This window comes from Pavona decussata, unplaced genomic scaffold (genome assembly GCF_977016875.1).
Source record: "Pavona decussata unplaced genomic scaffold, jaPavDecu1.1 SCAFFOLD_121, whole genome shotgun sequence".
Lineage (NCBI taxonomy): Eukaryota > Metazoa > Cnidaria > Anthozoa > Scleractinia > Agariciidae > Pavona > Pavona decussata.
Window position 1 is genome coordinate 498,057 of NW_028145535.1, and position 11,975 is coordinate 510,031.

General features: G+C 43.3%; 2 protein-coding genes and 1 long non-coding RNA gene across 4 annotated transcripts; all 3 read left to right on the forward strand.

Annotated features, from left to right (window-relative positions):
- The first annotated feature begins 677 nt into the window (after window positions 1-677).
- Window positions 678-6,965, forward strand: LOC146469653 (uncharacterized). Its single transcript, XR_014867176.1, has 2 exons — window positions 678-779; window positions 6,715-6,965. It is a non-coding gene; the product is annotated as an uncharacterized LOC146469653 (long non-coding RNA).
- On the forward strand, window positions 773-5,690 carry LOC146469654 (uncharacterized). Of its 2 annotated transcripts, XM_085123078.1 has the most exons (2): window positions 773-5,048; window positions 5,096-5,316. In XM_085123078.1, the coding sequence occupies exons 1-2, from the start codon at window positions 1,002-1,004 to the stop codon at window positions 5,201-5,203; spliced, it is 4,155 nt and encodes a 1,384-aa protein (XP_084979204.1). In that variant the 5' UTR covers window positions 773-1,001; the 3' UTR covers window positions 5,204-5,316. The 2 variants fall into 2 exon arrangements, with proteins under 2 accessions (XP_084979204.1, XP_084979203.1); XM_085123077.1 differs by having other exon boundaries at window positions 773-5,690.
- A 411-nt stretch (window positions 6,966-7,376) lies between the features above and the next one.
- Window positions 7,377-9,709, forward strand: LOC146469655 (uncharacterized). The gene is made up of 2 exons (XM_085123085.1): window positions 7,377-8,006; window positions 9,504-9,709. The coding sequence occupies exons 1-2, from the start codon at window positions 7,740-7,742 to the stop codon at window positions 9,597-9,599; spliced, it is 363 nt and encodes a 120-aa protein (XP_084979211.1). The 5' UTR covers window positions 7,377-7,739; the 3' UTR covers window positions 9,600-9,709.
- The last annotated feature ends 2,266 nt before the right edge of the window (window positions 9,710-11,975 follow it).

The window sequence follows — 11,975 nt, forward strand, 5'->3', positions numbered from 1 at the left end:
TACCTAGTGGTGGTAAAAGCGATGAGTATTTAGTCGTTTTCGGTAGGTCACAGTCAACACAATCAAATTTTGGTACGAAGTTACATCCACTGCAAGATGTAGTCACTTTCGTGGATCTGAAATATGTCGAGGTAATTCGGTATAAGTTGTATATTTATTTATATTCTCTTGTCACGTTAATGCGAAGCTAGCTTAATTATACCATCTTGCAGGCTAACTGATGAACAAAATAATGTTTTACGCGTTACTGAAAAAGGCCACAACAAGGTCGGATGGCTGGTACAGAACTGCACTTAGCCGGGAGGGAGTGTGTGTGGTTTGTTAGGTGCCAAAGGCTTCCCGTGGATTTCCCCGGCTGGGCAGATTTTTGTACTCGTGCCTAGGTTTGACCGTGAGTTTGTTCCAAGATTCCAGCGACACAGCTCGGTCGGCGGCAAAAATGGCACCCGATTTGAAATAAACTTTGTTTTCAACGAAGGCCTGTGTCTCAATAAATAAACTCCTCCGTAAATGAGCTACCCAGGAGGGACCGCACATCATCCTTCTTGCCATATGGTGAGGCAGGTAAGCGAGAGCTTAAGTTTCAAGCAAATTTTAGCGAGGTTTTGGAAGTGCTCTCCTTAAATGACGGGCCAAATTTCATTAAAATTCTACTTGTAGTTTCCTACCTTTTGTTTCGCGCAATCACGCGCGAAAATGCACACGTGCACGTGCGTGCTTCAGCTAATTTATATTCTGCTTTAGTTGTTAATTTCACCAGTCGATTTAGTTTTCCTACAGTTTAGTTTTGTATTTCGCTAACGCCGTTTACGCAGAGAGACAGAGCACCGGGTAATTATCTTTGATTTACGCACTTGTGTTAGTTATACCATTACTGTATTATTTAGCTTTCTATCTGTATTTTATTTGTAGGTTTCGAAATGACTTTGATAACGGTGTAATAAATACGTTCTGACAATCGGCTAGCGAAACATTCGAAACCCGACGCACATCAAAGTGAGATGATGGCCGAAGACGTCAAGAATCAGAGAAGTGCGGCGAAAGGGAGATTCACAAGAAAGTTATCCGAATTAACGAAGTCGATCCACGAAGACAAAGGTACAGAGGTCGTCAAAAGAAACTACGATGGATTAAACGACGCGTGGAGGAATGTCGAAGCCAAACATGATGTATACGTAACATTCTTAGACGACAGCGAAGTGGGAGCGAGCGAAGAGTGGATAGCAGAGTTACAGCAATTATTCAGCGAAGCCATGGAGCGACAAATTCAATACGTCGATGCTAAGAAAACTAAACACATGGTGGCAAAACAAGAACTTAGTCGACAAGAGGTAGCCAAACAGGATTTCGAGAAAACCCGAAGAATGATCGATCAAGCCTTTATAAAACGAAATACGACAGGCGCAGTGTTCAGAACGCTAGTGAACGAAGCGGAAAAATTGCTGGATGCCTACAGTGTCGAAAAAGGTGTAATTCCCGCTCTTAGAAAAATTCAGCGAGAGTTAGAAGCGTCATTGGCTAGCTGTAAAGACGCCAACGACAAGTACTTCGAATTCCTTAGTAGAGAAGAGGCAACAGCCGAGATAGGATGGATTTTAGTCGTCCAGAAACAATACTATGAAGTTGCTAACAAGATCGAGTTGGTTATCGCTAGTCAGACCAAGCCAGAAGCCTGTGGTCGGAGTGTAGAAACGAAGATGAGTAGCCTTCGGCTGGAAAAAATCAAGATGCCTAAATTTGACGGAGATCTTAGAGAGTACCCTCGCTTCCGGAAGGATTTTGAAGTTCAAGTCATGCCAAGCCTAAACTGCAACACAGCGCCTTACACTTTGCGCTCTTGTCTCGGCAAGGAACCGTTACACGTTGTAAAGGCAGTCGACGACGACATCGAAGAAATGTGGAGACGTCTGGATGAAAAGTATGGTGACCCTGCAAAAGTAGCTGACGTGATCATCGATAGTGTTCAGCGAGTGAGAGCCATTAAAGAGGGAGAAAACAGAAGATTCATTGAATTTGTCGACATCGTCGATAACGGTTATCGCGATTTGTTAAGGCTTGGATTAGAGAAAGAAATAACAACTACCAGCTCTGTGAGCATAATTGAGAAGAAGCTACCGCCAGATATTAGAAGAGACTGGGCAAAGCTGGTCAGCTCCGATACGACCTACGTGGACAAGAGAGACAAGTTTCCGAGTCTTCTTAAATTTCTGCTCAACCAGAAACGGGCAATCGAATATGATTCAGCGGATCTTCGAACATCTCAGAGTCATTCAGGCCATCAAGCTGTCAACCTTGCTCAAGCAGTAGCCGGAGAAATCGCAGAGAGCAGCCAGCGTTTCGAGACCAGAGCCACCAGTAAGTGCTTGTTCCATGACCACGCTGAACACGAAACTGGTGAATGCAGACTATACCTCTCCAAAACTTGGGAAGAGCGAATGAACATGCTCAAAGAAAGACGTGCATGCTGGTCCTGTTTAAAGATCGGACATCGTCTTCGCAATTGTAGGAATAGAAAAGTTTGTGGTGAGAGCGGCTGTACTAGAACCCATCACAGAACATTGCACGGAGAAAGTCAAGAAACGAACGTTTCTGCCACGGCGAGTGCATGCAGCAACACTAGTACTCCTAGCGACACATGCCTTCTCCTAATGCAAAGCGTCAAAACCAAGAACGGATGGGCGAATGTAATGTGGGATAACGCAGCATCATTATGTTTCATCACTAACAGCAAAGCCAAAGCTGAAAATTTGTATGGCACAAAAGTGGAACTATCCATTGTTAAAGTTGGAGGAACAAGCGAAAGATTTATTTCTCACAAGTACCTGCTACCACTCATCGATTCGCAAGGACAAATCGTCGAATTTGAAGTATACGGAATTGACAAGATAACGACTGACATTGAAAGCGTCAATGTGGATAAGGTAGTTCATCTCTTCAAGGACGTTACACTCGATGACATCAAAAGACCATCCGGAACCGTAGATGTACTGATAGGATACGGGTACGCAGGGTACCATCCCGAGCCAGAGCAGAAGTCTGACCATTTACTTCTGTTGAGAAATAGATTTGGAAGATGCCTCGGTGGTACACATGCAGACCTAAGGAACGCAAATCATGTCATACAAGATGTACGCGTACATCACGTGTCAGCTGGTGTCAAGATTGAGGACTTTTACAACATTGAGAGCCTAGGAGTAGAGTGTACACCTCGCTGTGGAGGATGTAAATGTGGCAGATGTCCGCTTGGTGCAAAAAACTACAGTTTGAAGGAAGAGAGAGAACTTGAGCTGATTGAAAGAAAACTTGAATTTGATAACGTTGAACACCGATGGGTTACACAATACCCATGGATCAAAGATCCAGCTGATCTCCCCGACAACCGAAGAGCTGCATTTGGGATGCTGATGTCCACCGAGAAAAGACTTTCCAGAAACGCCGATCACGCTAAAGTGTATCAAGAACAAATACAAGACATGGTGGACATGGGCGTTGCTCGAAAGCTCACAACGAGTGAATTGGATACCTACAAAGGACCCATCCATTATATTTCACACCACGAAGTTCTGAGGCCAGATTCAAAGTCAACCCCAGTAAGAATTGTCTTCAACAGCAGCGCCAACTACATGGGTCACGTACTGAACGACTACTGGGCCAAAGGACCGGACCTTCTAAACAGCCTGCTAGGTGTACTGATGCGGTTTAGAGAGCACGAAATAGCGCTAATCGGTGACATAAAGAAGATGTACCACTCAGTTAAAACCACACCAGTAGAACAACACACACATCGTTTCCTTTGGCGAGACATGGACAAGCAGAAAGAACCAAACACTTATGTCATACAAAGGGTTTCGTTCGGAGACAGACCTTCCGGAACGATCGCAACGGTAGCTCTAAGAATGACAGCCGAAATGAACCAAGAAGAATATCCCCAAGCAGCCAAAATCATCAAAGACAATACCTATATGGATGACATTCTCGAAAGCGTCAGCGACAGAGAGAAGGCTCAAAGTGTCACGAACGATGTTGAAAAGTTAGTCAGCAAAGGAGGATTTGAAATCAAAGGCTGGACTGTCTCTGGCAACCCTGACAATCAGGATGAAATGGCAATACCAAACGAAACACATACGCCCACGGAGAAAGTTCTAGGTGCTTATTGGAGACCTGTCGAGGACCAATTCTGCTTCAAAGTTAAATTGAATTTCAGCGAAAGAAAGAGGAAGTTACATACCGAACCAGACGTAGAACCCCATCAGATGCCAGGAAAGATTCCCGCCAAGTTGACCAAGCGAATGATACTCTCCCAGATCAACAGCATTTATGACCCACTTGGATTGGCTGGCCCGTTCACCGTGAGATCAAAAATCATGATGAGACAGCTATGGGTGAGCGAGACAAAGCTGGATTGGGACGATCCAGTGCCGGAAGCGAGCAGAGAAGACTGGACAAAGTTCTTTTCAGACCTGTTTGACATGAACAACATCAAGTTCGGGAGATGTCTCAAGCCCACAGATGCAGTAGGGGATCCGGCCCTAGTGATCTTTAGTGACGGATCCAACGATGCCTACGGCGCGTGCGCTTATGTCAGGTGGGCGTTGTCCAGCGGCGGATTTGACAGCAACTTGATCATCTCTAAGAACCGTCTTGCTCCAATCAAGAGAATGTCCATTGAACGAATCGAACTGTGCGGAGCAGTGCTCAACAAGCGACTTAAGCAACTCGTGGGGAAAGAGTCCAGATATCACTTTGCCAAGTTCTTCCACATTGTCGACTTGCAGATTGTACACGCGATGGTTCAGAAGGAATCCTATGGGTTCAACACATTTACTGCTATACGTATCGGAGAAATTCAAGATGGCACAAGACCAGAAGATTGGTACTGGACCTCAAGCGAACAAAATATTGCAGACTGGCTTACACGAGGAAAGAAGCCCAACGAGATCGATTTCAACAGCCCATGGCAGAAAGGTCCTGATTTTCTCAAGTTACCGGAATCTGAGTGGCCAGTAAGCAGAGAGTGCAACGTACAAGAGCTCCCCGAACGCACCAAAGTAGTTATGTTAGCTGGAACGAAGCAAGAAGATTCCTTAGCAACCAGGATTGGCTTGAGCAAATACTCGAACTACAACAAACTGATCCGGGTGACTGCGAGAGTCCTTGCCATGTTCGAGAAAGCGCCACGATCAAGCTTCAGAAATGCAGCTAAAGTGCTTACCCCAGAAGACACTAACAAAGCAGGAAGGTTTTGGATCTTAGAAGCCCAAACGTCCATCCAAAATGATCTGAAAAACGGAAAGTTTAAACGCCTAGGCCCGAAGCACCGCCGAGATGGAGTCATAGTCGTAGGAGCACGCGCGGAGAGATGGCTCGAAATGAGTTACAATCATCACGAAGTGCCACTATTACCATACAAACATGATCTTTCGCGCCTTTACTCAAAGCACATACGCGAAGAAGGACACCATGGAGTGTCAACCACTGTGAGCAAGATCAGATCGAGATTCTGGATCATCGGGCTACACAAACTGGTGAAGTCAATCAAGTACAACTGCACGACGTGCAAGAAGCTTGAGAAGAAGACTGCTACCCAAGTGATGGGGCGTCTCCCACAAGAGAGACTGACACCAGCACCCGCATGGAGTTGCACTGCGATTGATTTTTTTTGGTCCTTTCAAAATTCGAGACGAAGTTAAGAAACGAACTATCGGTAAGGCTTACGGCGTCATCCTCAACTGTCTCGGCACAAGAGCGGTCCACGTGGATTTGGCACCTGATTACAGCACTGAGAAATTCTTAATGGTGTTGAGAAGATTTGTGTCAATAAGAGGGTATCCAACAAAGCTGCTCTCGGATAATGGTACTCAGCTTACGGCAGCAAACGAAGAGCTCCAGAAAGTTTCCCGGGCTTGGGACTGGGACGAGCTTGTCGCATTTGGCGCAACAAAGGGAATGCAGTGGGAATTCGTCCCCGACGACGCGCCTTGGCAAAATGGTGTTTCGGAAGCACTAGTAAAGTCAGTCAAGAAAGCGATTGCAGTTGCCATCGGTGAAAGTATCATGACCTTCTCTGAGCTGCAAACAGTGTGTTATGAGGTTGCGAATTTAGTGAACGAGAGACCGATTGGCAGGCATCCCACATCACCAGACGACGGGATTTACTTGTGTCCCAATGATCTTCTGTTGGGTCGATCTACTCCAAGGGTCCCTAGTGGTCCATTCAGAGAGACCAGCAACCCCAATCATCGCTACGAATTTGTTCAACGTGTAGTCGACACGTTCTGGCGGAAGTGGACCAGAGACTTCTTTCCAAGTTTAATCATTCAGCAGAAGTGGCATACAGCGCGACGCAACGTGATGGTGGGTGGCGTTGTCCTGATTCAAGATTCCAACCAAGTCAGAGGCAACTGGAAATTAGGAAAGGTGTCTGAGGTTCATCCAGGAGAAGACGGCAAAGTGCGAAAAGTGGAGGTGCAATACAAGAACCCTAAACCAGGTGAACCGGTAAACAAGTACCAAGGTCAAGGATACGTAACCGTTCAGCGACCTGTGCAAAGGCTGGTAGTGCTGGTGCCTGCTGACGAGGAGAGAGATTCTGAACAATGAACTGTGAACGATTTCAGTATTAGTTATTCTAAACGAGTATTGGTCACGCTTTGTACGGCGGAGTGTTTCGCGCAATCACGCGCGAAAATGCACACGTGCACGTGCGTGCTTCAGCTAATTTATATTCTGCTTTAGTTGTTAATTTCACCAGTCGATTTAGTTTTCCTACAGTTTAGTTTTGTATTTCGCTAACGCCGTTTACGCAGAGAGACAGAGCACCGGGTAATTATCTTTGATTTACGCACTTGTGTTAGTTATACCATTACTGTATTATTTAGCTTTCTATCTGTATTTTATTTGTAGGTTTCGAAATGACTTTGATAACGGTGTAATAAATACGTTCTGACAATCGGCTAGCGAAACACCTTCCATTAACATAATACAGTGATGCACGTGGACCAGCTGCTGAGAGATAAACCGCTCAAAACAGCGTTTGGAAGCACTGAAGAGCATTGAAAATACAGCAAAACACACCGGGTAAGTTTTTTCAGACTTTATTTTTTGTGGGATTTTTAGGGAAAATTGATATCTAAATTTCGATTTAATTTTAACTCCATACAAACTCTTAAATCACGCTTGCATGGTAACCTGTGTCACATACGCTTTGGTGACCTTTGTTTTTACCACTCGAAAATAAAATTCATATCTTTGCGCCACCGTGTAATATCCCCTATTTAGTTAACTCACAGACTCATATGAACGCGGGATGGGGGGGGGGGGGGGGGTCCCTCTCTCCCATCCCTTCTCGTTCACCTTTCTAATTTGTCTAATTTTACCGTTATTTTGCGCGCGTTATCTGAGGGGAAAGTACGACTGTTGGCTGTCTATATCATCTTTGAGCTTTCAAAGTGAAAACGTTATCTTAAACACACTTTTCCACTTATTTTCTTGTTTGTTTGTTTGTTTCGGTTTGTTTTTTGTCTTTGCCGCTTAACCGCGTTTTCCTTTGGTAAACTTTCCCTTCTTAAACTTTGTTACGCGGTCCCTGGCATACTGTTTTATTCTCAATCTGTTAACTTTTCTTATTTTCGTCTTCACTTGTAAACACATTGTAATTCGTTTTTTGCGTTATGTGTGAATTTAAATAAACATAAACATTAACTCATATAGCATCGTCTTTTGGTAACTTATCCTCACTGATGCACTTACTCTTTAATCCTCTCCGTTCTACAGTGATAAATATTTTCCTGGGTTGTATTCTGCCAGCGTTTCACCTTGAGGATTCAGGTGTCTATGTTTTGATAGTCTATCTGCTGGGAATTGCCGCGGTGGTGTTTTTTGACTTGTACTTGGCTTGTAGCACAGCGTCGGACGGTGATAATTACCGCGTGCTTTCCAGACCTGACGATGATGAGGTGGAAGTCGCTACAGTTCCTGCCAGACAAACATTTGATGACATTCGAAAGGTGAGACTTTTTGGACGGTATTCAGACTATGTGTCTTTATGGAGAAAGAGAACTTGTGGAATCATTGGCGGTCATTGGCGAGATGAGCAACCTCTGCCAATTACCAATGTAGATGTAGAATCGTTCCTTTGAAAAGAAAAAAAATCTATTGTATCGGTATCTACATTGATGTTGTTAGGCCCAGCCCAAACGGTATTAAAGGCGGTCGCAAGTTTGAAAATTGGCAACTGGCGTACATAGTCGTTCGTTGAATAGCCTGCGAGGAAGCTCTCTATTAGGTCAGCGGCAAAAGGACATAGCTCCAGCGGCGACCGAAGCAAGCCGCGAAAGGATTGGGGCGCCGGCGGGAGCACCCTCCTCAATCCTTTCGCGGTTTGCTTCGCTCGTCGTTCGCGTCTCAAATACATGTCTTGCTTGTGACCCCGATTGGAGAACTTGCTTGCAGGCTATTCGCTGAGTGGCCAACGAACCCGCAGGTGGATGGGAAAAAACAAGCAATTAAATAGACAAAACGCAGCCTGTGCGCGATTTCCAAAGAGCTTGACCAAATTGCACATAAGCTATTATACGTTGTTTTGTTTATAAAACTCACAGAAGATCAGGTGGCAATTTGTAGTTAGTTAAGTGTTAGTTGTCTTTTTTTGCCTTTTACCTTCTGCATGGTGTACGTAACCCTCTTCCCGCGCCCCGTTCGGATAACCTCATATGTTATCTTATCTTATCTTATCTCGTCTAGTCCCATCCCAACCCTTATCTTCACTTCCCTTCGCTTTCATTCCCAGCCTAGCCCTGAGCCAGCCCAAGTCAGCCCATCTGTTGCAGGGTAATAGTTCTACTTTAAGTCCTGGTTGCAATTTTACATCATTGCATTGCCGCTTTGAACTTTTAACTGCGCTTGTTGAGATCCTTTTCGCTACTCGCAATATATAGAGTAGCTTAGCGAATCAGACTACAGACTTACGTATATTTATACTTACGTGGAATAGACCCCTAAGGTTCAACATGTTGGCCACTCACTAGGGACGTTAAGCAATAAGGACGGCGAATTCACCAAAAAAATGAAACTACATGTTGTAACTTGGGGTAATTCCAACCCATTTCATTTGCGTAATGCGGCCGACCTATCCAGGAGCTGATTTCGTAGGAGGTAGGGAGGGGGGGGGGGGGGGGGCTTTCAAGTTCAGAAAGAGAAAGGGAAATCTATCCTCGTGCGTTTACGTTCTCCATAAAACCTTGAGTTTGGTCATATTTCACGTTGTCGTTTTGCAGAGGACTACAAAGAATGTACCAAAGTGTAATACTATATTAAACGCACGTACAGGACCAATGTTTTGCTAACTAAAACTATTTTTTTTCTGACGTTCTTGCTGGATATGTCGTCTTTGTTGTCGCTGCTTAAGGTCCCCTAGGCCTACTAAGATCAGTGTGTACGGGACACTAACTTTTGGTGTTGGAAACCTTATTTTTGACAATCTTTTTGTTCTCACTTTTTTTCAGAAATTGAGGCTACACAATATATTGTTTGGAATGCTCATTCTGGTGGTCAGTGTTGTATGTTTGGCGATGTTGGTACTGCTTACTGCCCATGAATAGGCTGACGATGACAGTGACTAGCGGTTAATTCGTCCATGACTGAATTTCGCCCATAAAAACTGCCCACATTTACAAGCTCATCTTCCTCAAGAAAGAGCCGCTTCCCTTTCGAAAAAAAAAAGTAAAATTAGTGACACTTCCAAGAGTTTATAGGGACTGAAAGAGAGTTTTTTTTTTTTTTTTTTTTTTTTTTTTATCGTACATGTAGGTTATAGCTTAAAGCATTTGTCATTGACTTATCTACCAGGCAGTATCCAGGGTTTCTTTCATTAACCCTACTTAGTATACAGCAAACCGGTGAATACTGGTAAATACCCAAACTGCGCGATTCCTGGACTTCCTTCGCACGTTTTATGACTTAATTTGTCTAAAAAAAATGAGTGATTTAAGCATCCGTATCCACTGGTTTGTATAGATACATGTATTAAAAAAAAAAGACAGTTATTCGCCTAAGGAACGGTGGATAGTGGTAGATGTTTAGCTTGTGGCTTGGTAAATATCCACCTCCACTTTGTTAAATAAGCAACAATTATCCTGCGAAATCGCTCGGAATATTGCGTGGATGTTGCGCAAGATTGATCGGGATAATTGTTTTATTGTTCAACACATTGATAACAAAGCCCACTTTAATTTCAGAAAAGTTGGAGATGTTTTTCCGACGTCTTTACGTGTTTAAAGCGCTCTACCATTTTTCTCCCCGTCACACGAAATTACGTATATCGCAGGTTATCTCTTGTGTGCAGACGACGAATATTAAGTGCACCATGACCACATTTTGGCATTGTTACAATGTGTTGAATAATAATTGCTAAATATTTGGGGATATGGATAATCGCAGCCATACATGAATAAAATGCTTAAGTTGTAAGAAGTCGGTTTTTAGAACAAATTTTACTGGCGACCTGTCAATTAGCTAAACTATGTGGCCGCCGGTTGTTAGTGATAACGAATGTCAAACACCCGTCTTTACTGCCATCCCACAGGACCATTTGAAGAAAAACAGCGTCATACGAAAAAAAAAAAAATGCCTTAAGACCTTCTAAAAACCGAAATATAGAACAATAGCAAAAAAAGGAATGTTTAAATCTCTTGACAGAGTTAATTCCGAAAATAAATCCAATTGTGCCAGTAATTGTCGTACAAAAGACGCATGTTGCTTGCCAATCTTTTACGCTCTTGTGCTTGATTGACAGCTGAACTTGTGAATGTCCAGACTTGGTCTTTGTTATACCGGGCGTTGCTGTTTAATGCGAGATAATACCAATCAAAGATACTATTAGTGACAACTGGAAACTTCGGTAGCCGCGTGGCATTACATAAAACACGTCACAATTAAGATTAGTCGGACGAAAAGCGTCAAATGTTTCAATAGAAGTCTAAACTTTTGGGGGTTTGCCTATATCCTCAATGAACAACCCCACCCCCACCACCATCATCCAAATCTTCAGTGCATTTCCACTGAAGATGATGGGCTCATCCCAAAACGTCTGGTCTTCTTTCCAAAAGCTTTGGCGCTTTTCTTCCGTCTAATCTTAACCAATCAAAGCTGCCGAAAGATAAACCTCTACACAGACAGATGTCGCTTACCAGTCAGATCACTTTCGGCCTGTTGCAAGTCTATAATTCACGATGTGTCGTTTCATGAGCTTATGAAGCTGTAAATCTTATTTTTTTTTCTTTGTGGGATCAAGAGTCGCTTCATCTCGTGGCATTTTAATGGCAAAGTGTCACTTGTATACGATATCTTTAAGATTGAGTCGAAAGAAGAAGTGCAAGTAACTAGTTCAGTCGTAGTTTTGTAGATAGTCAAACAGTGTTGGCTACAGGCCTTTAGGCAATTTTTCATTTTCCACGGGAACTTCTGTCAGAATACCATAATTTAATCAAGGCTTTATTTGCTAACTATTAGCAATGGATAGAAGTTAAATTTATGTAGCGCTTGGGTACAAGTTAAAATATACACGACAAATGAGGCTAGTTTCAACATTAATTCAATAGGCCATTACGAGTTGCTTTGAACCTCATTATGAAAGCAAGGCTTGGTGCATAGATTTTATGATAACAGTTAGTTTTCATTCATTTGCAGACAAAACTAATTTTCATTTAGAAATTTTTGCACTTAGCTTCGCCTTCGTAAAGAGGTTCAAAGCAACTCGGAAATAACCTATAGGTGGTTTGTATCGCCGCCATGTTGGTGGACAAAACAAAAGAAAATTTGTTCACAAAGTTTGCAAAAAAATGGCAGGTAACTCCCAAAGGAGAAAAATCTTATTGTTCCTATCACCAGCATGGCCGCCATGACGTCACATGCAAACCATCAATTGTAACCTTTTAGAAGTGCTTTCTATCGTGTTCTTGAAAATGGATCGATCGCTG